Here is a 12,768-nt window from a genome sequence, read left to right as displayed (position 1 = left end):
CAAATTTGAACTCAGGTCTTCCTGACTATATACCTAGCATTCTATCCACTGAACCACCTATACCTCCTAAATGGATTTGTGACCTTAATATTAAAGTTCATACTATTTTAAAAATCAGAAGAGAAGCAGACCACATACCTGTAAACAGTAATGATTAGGAAATGTATTCTTAACTAAGGGATAGAGGCAATTAAAAAAGATAAAATAGATAACTGATTATTTGAAACTAAAAAGCTTCTGCACAGACACCATTAAGACCCTCTAGGATAAGAAGGAAAGTAGTCAAATGGGAAAAATATCTTTGTATTAACTTTCTCTAATAAGGGCTTAGTACCTAAGACATATGTAAACAATTAAATAGATACATATATACATATATATTACATATGATTATATGTATGACTAAATCCATTCCCTAGTAGATCAATTGCTTAACAAACATTAAGCACCTACTATGTGCTAAGCACTATACTTCAAAGAACTTGCAATTTAATGGGAGAGACAATACGCGAACAAATATATACAAAGCAAGCTATGCATAGGATAAATAGAAAATAAAAGAGGTAGGAAAATGGAATTAAGAAGGTTTGAGGAAGGTTTTTGTAGAAAGTGGGATTTTAGTTGAGACTTAAAGGAAACCAGAGAAATCAGTGGTTGGAGTAGAGGAGGGAGAGCATTCTAGGTATGGAGGACAGCCAGAGAATATGCAGAGCCAAGAGCTACCAGTCTAAGAAGCTTATATTTTGACCTACAAGTAATAAAGAGGTACTGAAGGTGGTTTTGGTGGTCCAACCATAGGGCCAGTGTCACTGGACTAAAAGTACGTTAGGGAGTTAGGTATAAGAAGACTGGATACTTGGTCGGGTGATCTGAAGAAAAAGCTCTCAAAGTAAGAATTTCAATATATTCAAAATCACATGAATGTAGAATATCAAGGGAATTAATAAAAAATGTGAAGGAAGATGGCTTAGCTATATCAGATTTCAAACTATATTATAAAGCCACAACCATTGGAACAATCCGGTACTGGATAAGAAATAGATCAAAGGACCAGTGGAATATATTAGACACTCAATACACAATGGTAAATGACCACAATAACCTAGTGTTTGAAAATGCAAAGATCCAAGCTTTTGGAAGAACAACTCCTTGTTGGGCAAAAACTGCTGGGAAAACTAGGAAACAGTCTTGCAGAAATTAAGCATAGACCAACACCTTACACCATATACCAACGTAAAGTCAAAATGGATACATGGTTTAGAAATAAAGGTTGATAATATAAACAAATTAGGGGAGCTCAAAATAATATATCAGACCTATAGATAAGGGAAGAATTTAGGTCAAAACAAGACAAAGAACATTACGAGATATAAAATAGATCATTTTGGCTACATTATATTAAAAAGTTTCTGCACAAACCAAAGCACTGAAACAACAAACTGGGAAAAAATCTTATACCAATTGTCTGTGGCAAAGGCTTCATTAATTTCTCAAGGGGAACTGAGTCAGATTTGTAAGAATACAAAGCATTTCTCAGTTGGCAAATGGTCAAAGAATATGAATTGGCAGTTTTCAGATGAAGAAATTAAAACTATTATTAGTCAGGAAAAAATTAAAGCAACCAGTGTACCACCTCACTCCCATCAGATAAAAAAAGGAAAATTATAAATGTTAGAGGGGATGTGGAAAAATCAGAAGACTAATACAGTAGCAGTAGAGCCGCAAATTGATAATTATTCTGAAGAGCAATATGGAACCATGCCCAAAGGGCTACAAAACTGTGCATACCATTTGTTACAACAATACCAATACTAGGACTGTATTCCAAAGAGATTAAAGATAGGGGAAAAGAACCTATTTGTAAAATATTTAAAGCAGTTCTTTTTGTGATGGCAAATAACTATAAACTGAAGGGATATACATCAATTGGGAAATGGCTGAATAAGTTGTGGTATATGCTTGTAGTGAAATACTATTTGCCATAAGAAATGACAAACAAGGTGATCACGCAAAAAAAAAAAAAAAAGCCTGAAAAGACTTAAATGAAGTGATGTAAAATGAAGGGAGCAGAACAAGGAGGACATCATACACAGTTACAGCAATAATGTATGATGATCAACTGTGAATGACTTAACCATTATCAGTAAGGGCAAGGATCCAAGACAACTCCAAAAAACACATGACAAAAATAGTATATCCAGTTCCATAAAAGGAACAAAGTCCAACTGAAAATTAAAACATATTATTCTTTATTTGTAATATTTTACTGTATAAAGCACATCCTGACTGGTTGCCAAATCTTTCTGACCCTACCCCCAAAACATCCCTCTTTCTTTTTCACTCACATAGTCATCATCTCTAATGTCATCATCTCTCTATAACAGACTACTATAATAGTCTCTTCATTGATAGTCTCCACACAGCTACCAAAACCTTCAGTATCTCCTTATTGCCTATAGGACAATATACAAGCTTCTCATTGACATTTAAGGCCCTTCATGATCTGACTACAACTTGCCTTTTAAACTTTTAAAACTTTTCTTTAAATTCTACATACCAAACCTAATATCCTTTTTTCCGTATAAATTATATTCCCTCCTTCTAGCCCCATTCAAGCCCCAGGTGGAAGATGTGTTTCCTCTTTATCTCTGTATCTCAGAATCTTACTCTTTCATAGTTCAGTTCAGGTGCAACCTCTTCCATCAAGCCTTCTCTGACACACACACACACACACACACATATACAGATGGACACCAAGGACAACTTCCAACCAGGATCACACTGCCTGTAGCACTGTGCAGGGTAAGATTGTGTACTAGGGCAAGAAGAGGTCCTATACAGAGGTATGGCATGTAGGTGTGAGAACAGGTGCCCCCTAGTAACTCTGTTGACAACTACCTATCCTTGTGTCACAAATGCATGGTGGAACTGAGAAGTGCACCTAGGGGTGGTATTTTTGAGATAGGAAGTAGCCACAGGCCTTGGGCTATACACCAAGAAAGGGATATGACAGACAAAATCTGAAATAATTGAAGAATCAAAGGTTTCAGTTTCTGAGCATATCAATTTATTAAGTAATACATGTCAATTGCATAACAAATCAGGGACAGACCTCAGCTTGGCACTGGATCCTGAATAAAGGGGAAGACAAATTTTATGTATCAAAAGGAAACAATTGACAGGAAATAAATCAGAATGCAACATTAGATAATCTAATTTCTAATTGGTGAGAAAAATTAGAGACTTTCCAAGTTGGGAGAGGAAGAGTGAATATGTGCAATTCTCTGAAATCAGAAAAAGAGGTAGTATTCTCTCCACATTTTAAAAACAAAAAAGATCCACTCCCTCCAAGTGTCAAAGAAACAGCAAAATAGTAGCTGATAGTTTTCAGATAGGACAAAGAGATTGCTTGAGATGTGTAAGTGTGAAAAAGCTAGGCTTCTAGTCAGTATAACCTAGGTCCTTAGTTAATACAATATCCTATTCATTGTATTTGCCAGATTAAAAATAATGTCGCACAGCCAGATAGAACATTTCAGGGGCCCGCAGGCTGTAGTTTGCCCATCACTGCTCCAAACACAGATGAAGAACTGACAGAGCTTAAATGAATTAGAGAAACATCTGTTAAGCTTTGCTCTTGATCAAACCTTAGGAATTCTGAAACCTTGTAGAACCCTAGACCAGTGGTGGGCAAACTGTGGCCTGCAGGCCAGATGTGGCCCCCTGAAATGTTCTATCCTGACACGTGCCATTATTCCTAATCTGACGAATACAATGAGTAGGATACAATACATGAAACTTAGAAAGAGATGCCTTAGAAACAGACTGACAGATGAGCATTTCCTTTCCTTTGCTACTCCCTCTTTAAAAAGTTTGCCCATCACTGCCCTAAACTATTGCTGAAATTGTAGAAAAACAATATTCAACATCCAAAAAAAGTAGCAGCAAGACCATTCCAGACCTTCTAAAGTTCATGGACTCTAGACCTGACATCAAGTCTGAAGTCGAGGATACTGAAGCAAACAAAAAAATTCCAATCCCAAGATGAAAAACGTATGGTACCAAGGACACTTAAATCACAAACTCAAAGAGGATGACTCTAAAATGCCTACAAACAAAGCAAAAGAGAAAATATAGCTTGGACACAAACTCAACCCAGATTCCCAGGAGAGATGAAGCAAGAGTTTTTAACTTTTAATATTTTTATAAGTGAAATGAAAGTACTTGAGTTAAAAATGGGAAATTAAATTAGAGCTTTGGAGGAAAGAATTGGAAAGAGAATTAATAGCTTTAGCAGAAGAGGTACAAAGTCTTGCCCAAGCAAAAAACTTCTCAAAAAACAGAATGAACTTTGAATCTAATGACTCCATGAGACAATAAGAAATATTAAAACAAATTCAAAAGACTTAAAAATAGAAGAAAACATACAGTATGTCATAATAAAACCAGAATGAGGAGAAAAAATTTCATAATAGACTATATGAACATCATTTCCTAAAACAAGAGCCTAGACTCCTATTTCAAGAAATCATGAAAGAAAACTGCCTAGATATTTTACAACTATAGGGCAGAATGAAAAATGGAAAGAATCCAACAGTCACTTTCTGAAAGAAGCCCCTAAATAATAAACTCCCAGGAATGTCATGGCCAAACACAGTTTAAAAAAAAAAGTCAAAATCAAAAGTTTTTTTTTTTTTTTTTTTAATGAGCAGTAAGAATTTAAGTACTGAGAAGACATAGAATCACATAGACTTATCAGCCACCACTGCAGAGGTCCAGAGAGCTTAGACTAGTAGAATGGGTTGTTGTCCTTCTTACTCAAAGAGGACCAAAGTGACATTACTATGTCAGGGTCAATGTACAATGTGTCTGATTGAACCAACACAAACTTAGAAGGTTCTTACCACAAGTTAGGCCCAAATTGCCCAAATGAAATTGGGATGAAGATGTCCCTAAATTTGTACATTTCACTTTTCTTTTGAGCTACTAAAATTCTGCTTTATTCACAGAGGACAGTGCCTTCTTTGATGCAGATTTGCTATGCTAGCTGGTACTATGCCAGTGTCTCCCATATCTCACAACCAATATTTCAGAGAAACCTCAAGACCTTTTATCTCCTGACCTCTGTCAACATTTGTCTTGTATGAGTTCTTCATAAAATAGTCTTTTAGGAAAATGTATGTTTGGCATTGGAACAATGTGGCCAGCCCATTAGAGTTGTGTTCTTTGCAGTAGAGTTTGAACGCTTGGCAGTTCAGCTCAAGAAAGGACCTCATTTTCCAGTACCTTATCTTGCCAGGTGATCTTCAGGATCTTCCTAACACAATTCAAATGGAAGCAATTCAATTTCCTGTCATGGAGTTGATATACGGTCTACGTTTCACAGGCATACAACAGTGAGGTCAGTACAATGACTCTGTAGACCTTCAGTTTGGTAGGCCGTCTAATAACAATTCTCACCCTCACTCTCTTTCTGTGCCTCCCAAACACTGAGCTAGTTCTGGTGATGCATGCATCAAATTCATCATCTATGTATGCATCCCTGAAAACTATACTGCGAAGGTAAGTGAACTTATCCAAAGCATTCATAATTTCTCCAATTGCTGTAATTGATGGTTCCATGTATGAATGATGCAGTGCTGACTGGTGGAGAACCTGTTTTCTTGATGTTAAAGAGATATCACCTATACCATTTTAGACCATTGCAGAGAAACAATGTGTAGAAACTTTGGATTTTAAACACAAGAATTAAGAGAAATAAATTGTGAACATGAATGAATAATTATAATGAACTATTAAAAAGCAGTATAAACATTGCTTATATTTGAATTATGATATTTGTGTCCCCTCTGAACTCTGTCATCATCAGGAGTCAAAGAGGGAATTTAATTTGACAAGGCCTGGGAATGAGTGAGTTAGGGAAATGTCTAACTCATGCAAAGACTTTAACCCAGTGGAAAGGGCAGATGAGAATAGTTTGTTCCACAGGCCACAAAGGTGGAGGAAGCAGGCATTATGGAATACTTGGAGCTTGGTTAGACATCAAAGAAGTCAAGGTCATCCACTGCTTCCTAAGCCATCACCAGTTGTCTTGACACTAAACTTCAGTAATAGAGTGAAGTCATCAACTTTGTCCAACTCTACCTCTTTTAAATCCAAATTACACTTCTGTCAAAAGATATGAACAATAAAGATGTCGTTTGGGTACTCTGAGTAAGGACAACAACCAAATACCCTACTACTAGGGTATCTACAAACTTGCAGACATCCCTGCTTCTCAGTTTTTTCTCTATTACACATAGCCACAACATGGGAATGCTTGAAGCCAAAAAAGTTAAATGCACAAATGTTAAGTGTTGACTGTGTCATTTGGGAAATACCGTATATTTTTTCATGACTTGGGATGATCACTAATTAATATATAGTTTTAGCTTCATATCTATGTCAATATACATAATTTCTACATAACCCTCCTATAACAACCATGTAATGGCATACATATATATTGTATTGTGTTATATATTTTGTTAGTAATGGACTAATTTGTTTACATAGGATTCAAGGAAATTTCACCTGAAAAACTTCAGAACTGGAATGCAGCTTTAACTTCTCAAATTAATATAATTACCCAAAGAAGAGATGCTATGGCTCATCGAATAATGTCAGCAAGGCTTCATAAGATTAAAGAACTGAAAAATGAATTAGCTGATATCCATCGTAAACTAGAAGCAACCGTCTTAGAAAACCAACTGCTGAAACGACTTCAGTTCAGACATTTGAAAGCAATAGGAAAATACGAAAATTCACAAAATAATTTACCCCAGCTTATGGCCAAACATCAGAGTGAAGTAAAAAATCTAAGGCAACTTCTTAGGAAATCTCAGGAGAAAGAAAGAAATGTGTCCAGGAAACTTAGAGAAACTGACAGTGAGTTGTTAAAAACCAAAGATTCCTTGCTAACACTGCAGAAACTTTCTGAAGACAAAAATCTTGCAGAGAGAGAAGAACTAACTCAAAAATTGTCTTCCCTAACCACAAAAATGGAGGCCAATGACAAAAGAATACAGGTTTGCTTTTAAAATTATGACTTAAATTTTTTTTATAAAACAATAACTATGATTTTTAATCAATTTGTATAAAATTCCATTTACATATTAATAGATTAATCGTAGTGGTACTTAACATTTTAGTAAAGCCAAAGTACAAATCCATAGGAGAGGGGAAAAAAAACTATAATGAAGACAGGATAGGTATTAAAGAGAGAAAAGAGGATACTAATACTAATGGTTAGATTATAACTACTTTGGTAATGGATTTTTTTTAAGGCTGACACTCATTTGGTTAAAATACATCTCTCCTAACCATTGTTGTGAGATCTTTTACAAAAGAATTTGAGCCAGAACAAAAGATAAACTAAAGAAAGAAAATCACCTAGTCAGTATTCTGGTCTTCTATTTTGACCAATGGAAAAACCTTAGTCACTTTTACAAAGTTAAGGTGTTTGGGTTCAATTAATTTGTAGGTAAATGTAATTATTAAAAAACACAAAATTTAACATTTTCCAGTTTTTAGAAGGCATGACAATAGCAAATTGTATAATTTAATTAATTATTATCTGGCATTATGGGAGGAGGTGGAGAAAGTTTGAGCAGTATTTTTGTTCATAATGGCAGTGGTGAGAAGGTGCATCTTGTGGTCTAGACGCATATAGTAAGGATTTTACCTTTGCCTTTTTCTCTCCTTTCTCCTTTACTCAATTCAGCTAAACAGAAAATGTTAGTGTGATTTATTTATTAGATAGAATTGTATGTATTCTATTCACTTAAAAAAGTGAATGAGTACGATGTTATACACTTTAATTATTTTTTTTTAAATCCCTCTTAATTATTTTTTTAATTGTGTAGTCATTGACTAAAATTGGTCATTGATCCTAGATGGAAAATAAGTTCCCTCTTACTGCTTCAGAATGATCAATTCATGCAAATAAGCCTAAGATATTAATTATTGTCTCTTCTTGATATTTGATATTATGATAAAGATTGCAATCTTGTTTTCCCACAGTTCCATGCACCATGGTACTTTGATTTCCCAATCTGGTTCAAAGGAAAAAAACAACATTAAATAATCTTTTGGAAAGACCTGAAGGACAATAGCCAGATCTCTTAAGTTCACAAAAGCCTGGGAAAGATGCAATAACCAGAGGCTGCAGTGGCTGGGAAGATCCTAGATGCAATTCATAGTCATTTCAGCAATTATCTTTTGAGCTCCTTGTTGAGTTTCTTTTGAGTTCCTTTCTAGGAAAGTCAATAAAATGATTATCTAAAAGTGATATCATCACAGGGAATAGAAGAAATTAAGTATTTGTGTGTTTGTTGTCAGCCTGGAAAAAATACAGAACTACCAATGTAGATATAATCATAAGTCTTTATTGGGGCAAGAACATCAAAATAGAGGAAAAACAGAGCCATCACCCTGTGAATTATAACTTTGGGATAGACATAGACCAAAGTACTAGGATTTCCACTGAACTACAAAAGTAGGGCACTTAAATAATGGGTTTCTTTTTTTTTTTTATAAAGGAGAAGGGCAACAGCCTGGTTACATAAATTAATTTATGCTTGGAAAAGATGGGGTAGCCATAGTCATAAAAGCTTGGGAAAAATGCACTATCTGAATGCTGAATAAGATCATTTGAAATTTTAGTAGTAAGTTTTGTTTCATATTTTAAAATTTTAATATTATTTATATTAAGGTGGAATTTGGTAAACTATTATAAAAGTATACTGTTACCAAAAATGCAGTTTCTCTTTAATCTGAATTTTATTAGACTATAAACCAAACTTTAAAAAAATATTTGGAAAAGTTTTATCAAAATGGTAAAACAATTTATTAAGATTATCATATAATATTGATTTTTTCAAAATCAAAAATATTATATAATATTGATATTTTCAAAATAAAGTATTATATTTTTATTCCTTTCTCCATTAACTACACCTTAGAGGGACATTTGTTAACACAGGAGAGAGTCATTAAGAATTTACTTATCTTTTAAAACTGTTTAATTATGAATTATGTAGTTTTCTGAAGTAGAATTATAATCTAGAACTATATATGCATGTATATATTGTCTAAAGTTTGCATTAATTGGCTACTATTTTTCTAGAATTTTGAGAAAACTGTTGATATATTCTCTATTTTAAATTCCAAAATGCAATTGATTCCTGGATTTATTTAGTGAGTTGTGATTTGATTTTATAATTTTACTTTCAAATGGATTAATTTGATGGTTGAAATAAGTTTAGCATCTTATGTATTAAACTGCTAAAAGATAGCAAGTTTGTTTTAGGTAAACTACTGAATATTCAGTGAGTTATGCTGTCTTCTAAACTAGTCTGCAGAGAATGACTTTAGTCTTATTTTTTTATAAAACGAATTAACTAAAAAAATGAACTTTTGGGGAAGATGAGGTTTAACTATTGCTAACAGAAATTATTAATCAAAGATTAACTTGCTTGCAATATTTTGTCACACCTAAAATCCTATGTAAAGTTATCTCATATCAAGTAATTATATTTTATTAAAGAAAATCATAATATTTATCATTATTGTGTTTTACATTGAGTTCTTATTCCATAAAATCATAACCCAACAGGAAAACACACCCCCTGTTAATGAGATTACAATATGATTTAGTTTCAGTACCAAATTAAATCTGGATTGATAATCACTAATCAATATTTAAGTCTCAATTTATCAAAGTAGTTAAAGAGAACTGCACTGCAAAAAGAAAGGGGGGGGGGAGCAGGAAGGGGAAGGAAATCCTATTTTATCTTTGATATGATGTTGGTAAGGTGGATCCACCTAAGTTCCTGAGTGGGAGAGGAGGGACTTCATGGAAACAAAAGGAGACCTAATGCAACATTTTTCAATTAACACAATATTATAAACTAGGCAAAAATTCTTTATGAATGACATTAGTGGACCTGATGACTGCTAGATGCTTATCTGACTTTAGCTGCAACAAATTATAGATTTTATGTAATGTGGCTTAATGGTTAGAGATCACATACCTGCTAAGTATATCCCAATTCATCTCAATACTTCCCAATACCATGAATAATCACATTTATATTAGACTAATAAGTTTATAAACTGAGGTAATATGACCTAACACCTTATTGGCTTATCCCAATTACATTATTAAAATTACTACACTCCCACTGGGATCAAATGATAGCACACAGAATATTCAAATTAAATATAGCTAGAATTTTAGCATTAATTTCTGCAATGCTTGCTCACTTTAAGGCTTACCACAATTTCAGTTTATCTAAGGACAGAAATTTCAAATGGCTATTCTTTGTTTTTCAACATAATTTCCCTAATAAAGAGAAACTTTTAATTCAGGACATGTTTTAACCAAATCAAATCTAAGTTTTATAACTTAAATTTTATTTTATAATATAAAATTTTTTGTTTACTTTGGAATTACTCATTCAAAAAATCCCCACATTAAACCCAGAAGAAAAACAACTGCTTGAACACATGGGTTGATGCGGACGTGGTTGAGGATGTAGACTCGAAACGACCACACCAATGCAACTATCAATAATATGTAAATAAGTCTTGATTGATCACACATGTTAAAACCAGTGGAACTGTGCATTGGATATGGGGGTGGTGGTGAAGGGGAAAGTAAAAACAAGAATCATGTAACCATGGAAAATTTTTCTAAAAAAATAAAATATTTAAATTTAAAAAAATAAAAAATAAAAAGGCTGCTATAAAAAAAATCCCCACATTATAATTAAAGTTTTTTCAATAAGAAATTTTCTTACTACTAACAAATTGAGTCTCTAATTAATTTTTAATTTGTCTTTTCCAGTCTGTTTGAAAATTTTGGAAAACCCTTTGGTTGATCCAACCTCAAGTTAAAGCAAGACATAAAACAGTTTTCAGAAGCCTTTACCAGAACATAACACAAAACATAAATAAGACAGGCACTTAATTTTGCTGTACACTTCAAAATTTCTCCCTTCTGTACATATGGAAGAGCAAGAGGCTACAATTTAGTTCTAGTGTAGGGAGAGGGCATTAATCTCTTTTCATTAATCCTTCCCACTGAAATGTAAACTATCTCACTATAGTTTTATTCTATATTTTACAAAGGTACAAAAATCCAGGCAAAAAAATAAGATATACACTTACACTTAATGACAATTTCCTTTTCCATAAATTGAAATAATAAGAGGCAAAATCAAATACTTGCTAGTTATAATTTTCTCAAACTGCAAAAATAAACAACTAAATTAGAACAAATTCTCAGCTGAAGTTATTACAGATACTGTTTAGTCATCACCACTAAACTTTTCATGACCTATTCCTAAAACAAAAGGTTTAGCTTCAGTGAGTTCCCAAACCTTTTCAAATTTCAATCCAAGCCTCTTGGGCTAGCCAGGCAATTCTGAAAAGCTGGTGTGGTCAAGTTGGGGCAGTGGGGGGGGGGAGGGGGAGAAAAGAAAAGAAAAAAAAGAAAAGGAAAGGAAAGGAAAGACCCATTTTAAGATTCTTTACTAACTTTTTCAGATAAAGCTTCTTGAACTAAATCTCTCTCCTGTCACTTTTTGCTTTTCTTAAAGACACAGGCACACATAAGATGATTTTGATACACACACACATACACGAAGGAGACAAATTTTTTTGACTCTACCTTAAAGTGAATATTCTTTCTCTCTGCCTATCTCTCTCACACACATAATAAATCACATAAATCTATCTTCATTTACAAGAAATGTAGACAACATTCCTCAACTGATGGGCATCCCCTTAGTTAATATTTTGTTTTTGTTTACCACCCCAAAAAGAGCTACTAGAAATATTTTTTTACATAAACATTTTCTCTCTTTCTTTGATCTCTTTTTGTATTTAGTCTTACAGAGTAAGAATAGTTGGATCAAAGAGCACACAGTTTATTAGATTTTTGTGAATAAATTTCATGCTTTCCAGAATGGTTAAATTCATTTGCAGGTCTAGCAAAGTTCCTATTTTGCCAGAGAACATTCACTTTTTTAAAAGGCCCCAGAGTCAGCAGCTTTCTCCTCTTAGCAGTGGGAAAGGGAACTGCTTCATTGTCTCCAACTAGACACAAACAGGCTAGCCCTTAATGTTCTCCATGGCCACTACTACACTCTTCCCTCTTAAATATCCACTGTCAGCAAAACAAAACAACTGGGGCACCTTTGGCACATTTATCATATCCCAAATTATGGAAAAGTCTCTGGAGTCCTGTGAAGCTCACAGTTCCTACTGGTCTTCTAAGTGGCAGGTAAAGTGTCCTGGCAATCCTTTCAGCTTAGTTCTGATACTGTCTCCAGAATTATTTAGGGACAGCCTTAACCCAAGCATAAACCAAACTTTGCATCTCCAAGGGAAACTTATCCTAAATAAGTTCCCAGAACGTATTGGACTCTTGAAGAGCTTGTGGCCACAGCTTCCCTGGAAAAACCTCAGGATTCCAAAGACAGAGCAAGTTGTTATTTGAGCATTTAATTAATTTCCTAGCTGGTACTTGTCATCAGGTAGGCAGTGATAGCCCAGCATTAAAAGGAATTTTTGATGCTGTTGAATATGATAGACCCTTGGTCATCCCCAATCCTGTGACAGCAAAAAAAGGATAATTTCCACATCTGATAAAAAATAGTTTTTCAGGGGCAGCTGGGTAACTCAGTGGATTGAGAGCCAGGCCTAGAGACAGGAAGTCCTAGG

The 12,768-nt window shown here is 34.0% G+C and overlaps 1 protein-coding gene across 1 annotated transcript in view; it reads left to right on the top strand.

The window, feature by feature from the left end:
- Positions 1-12,768, top strand: part of LCA5L (lebercilin LCA5 like) — a 71,436-nt gene that overhangs the window by 30,070 nt on the left and 28,598 nt on the right. The window contains exon 4 of the mRNA XM_044670304.1: positions 6,556-7,067. Coding sequence (XP_044526239.1) covers positions 6,556-7,067 — 512 coding nt within the window. The remainder of the gene's footprint in view (positions 1-6,555; positions 7,068-12,768) is intronic.

Source organism: Gracilinanus agilis, chromosome 3 (genome assembly GCF_016433145.1).
Source record: "Gracilinanus agilis isolate LMUSP501 chromosome 3, AgileGrace, whole genome shotgun sequence".
Taxonomy (NCBI): domain Eukaryota; kingdom Metazoa; phylum Chordata; class Mammalia; order Didelphimorphia; family Didelphidae; genus Gracilinanus; species Gracilinanus agilis.
Note: the sequence above shows the minus strand (reverse complement) of the source record. Positions and strands in the feature narration are given on the sequence as shown.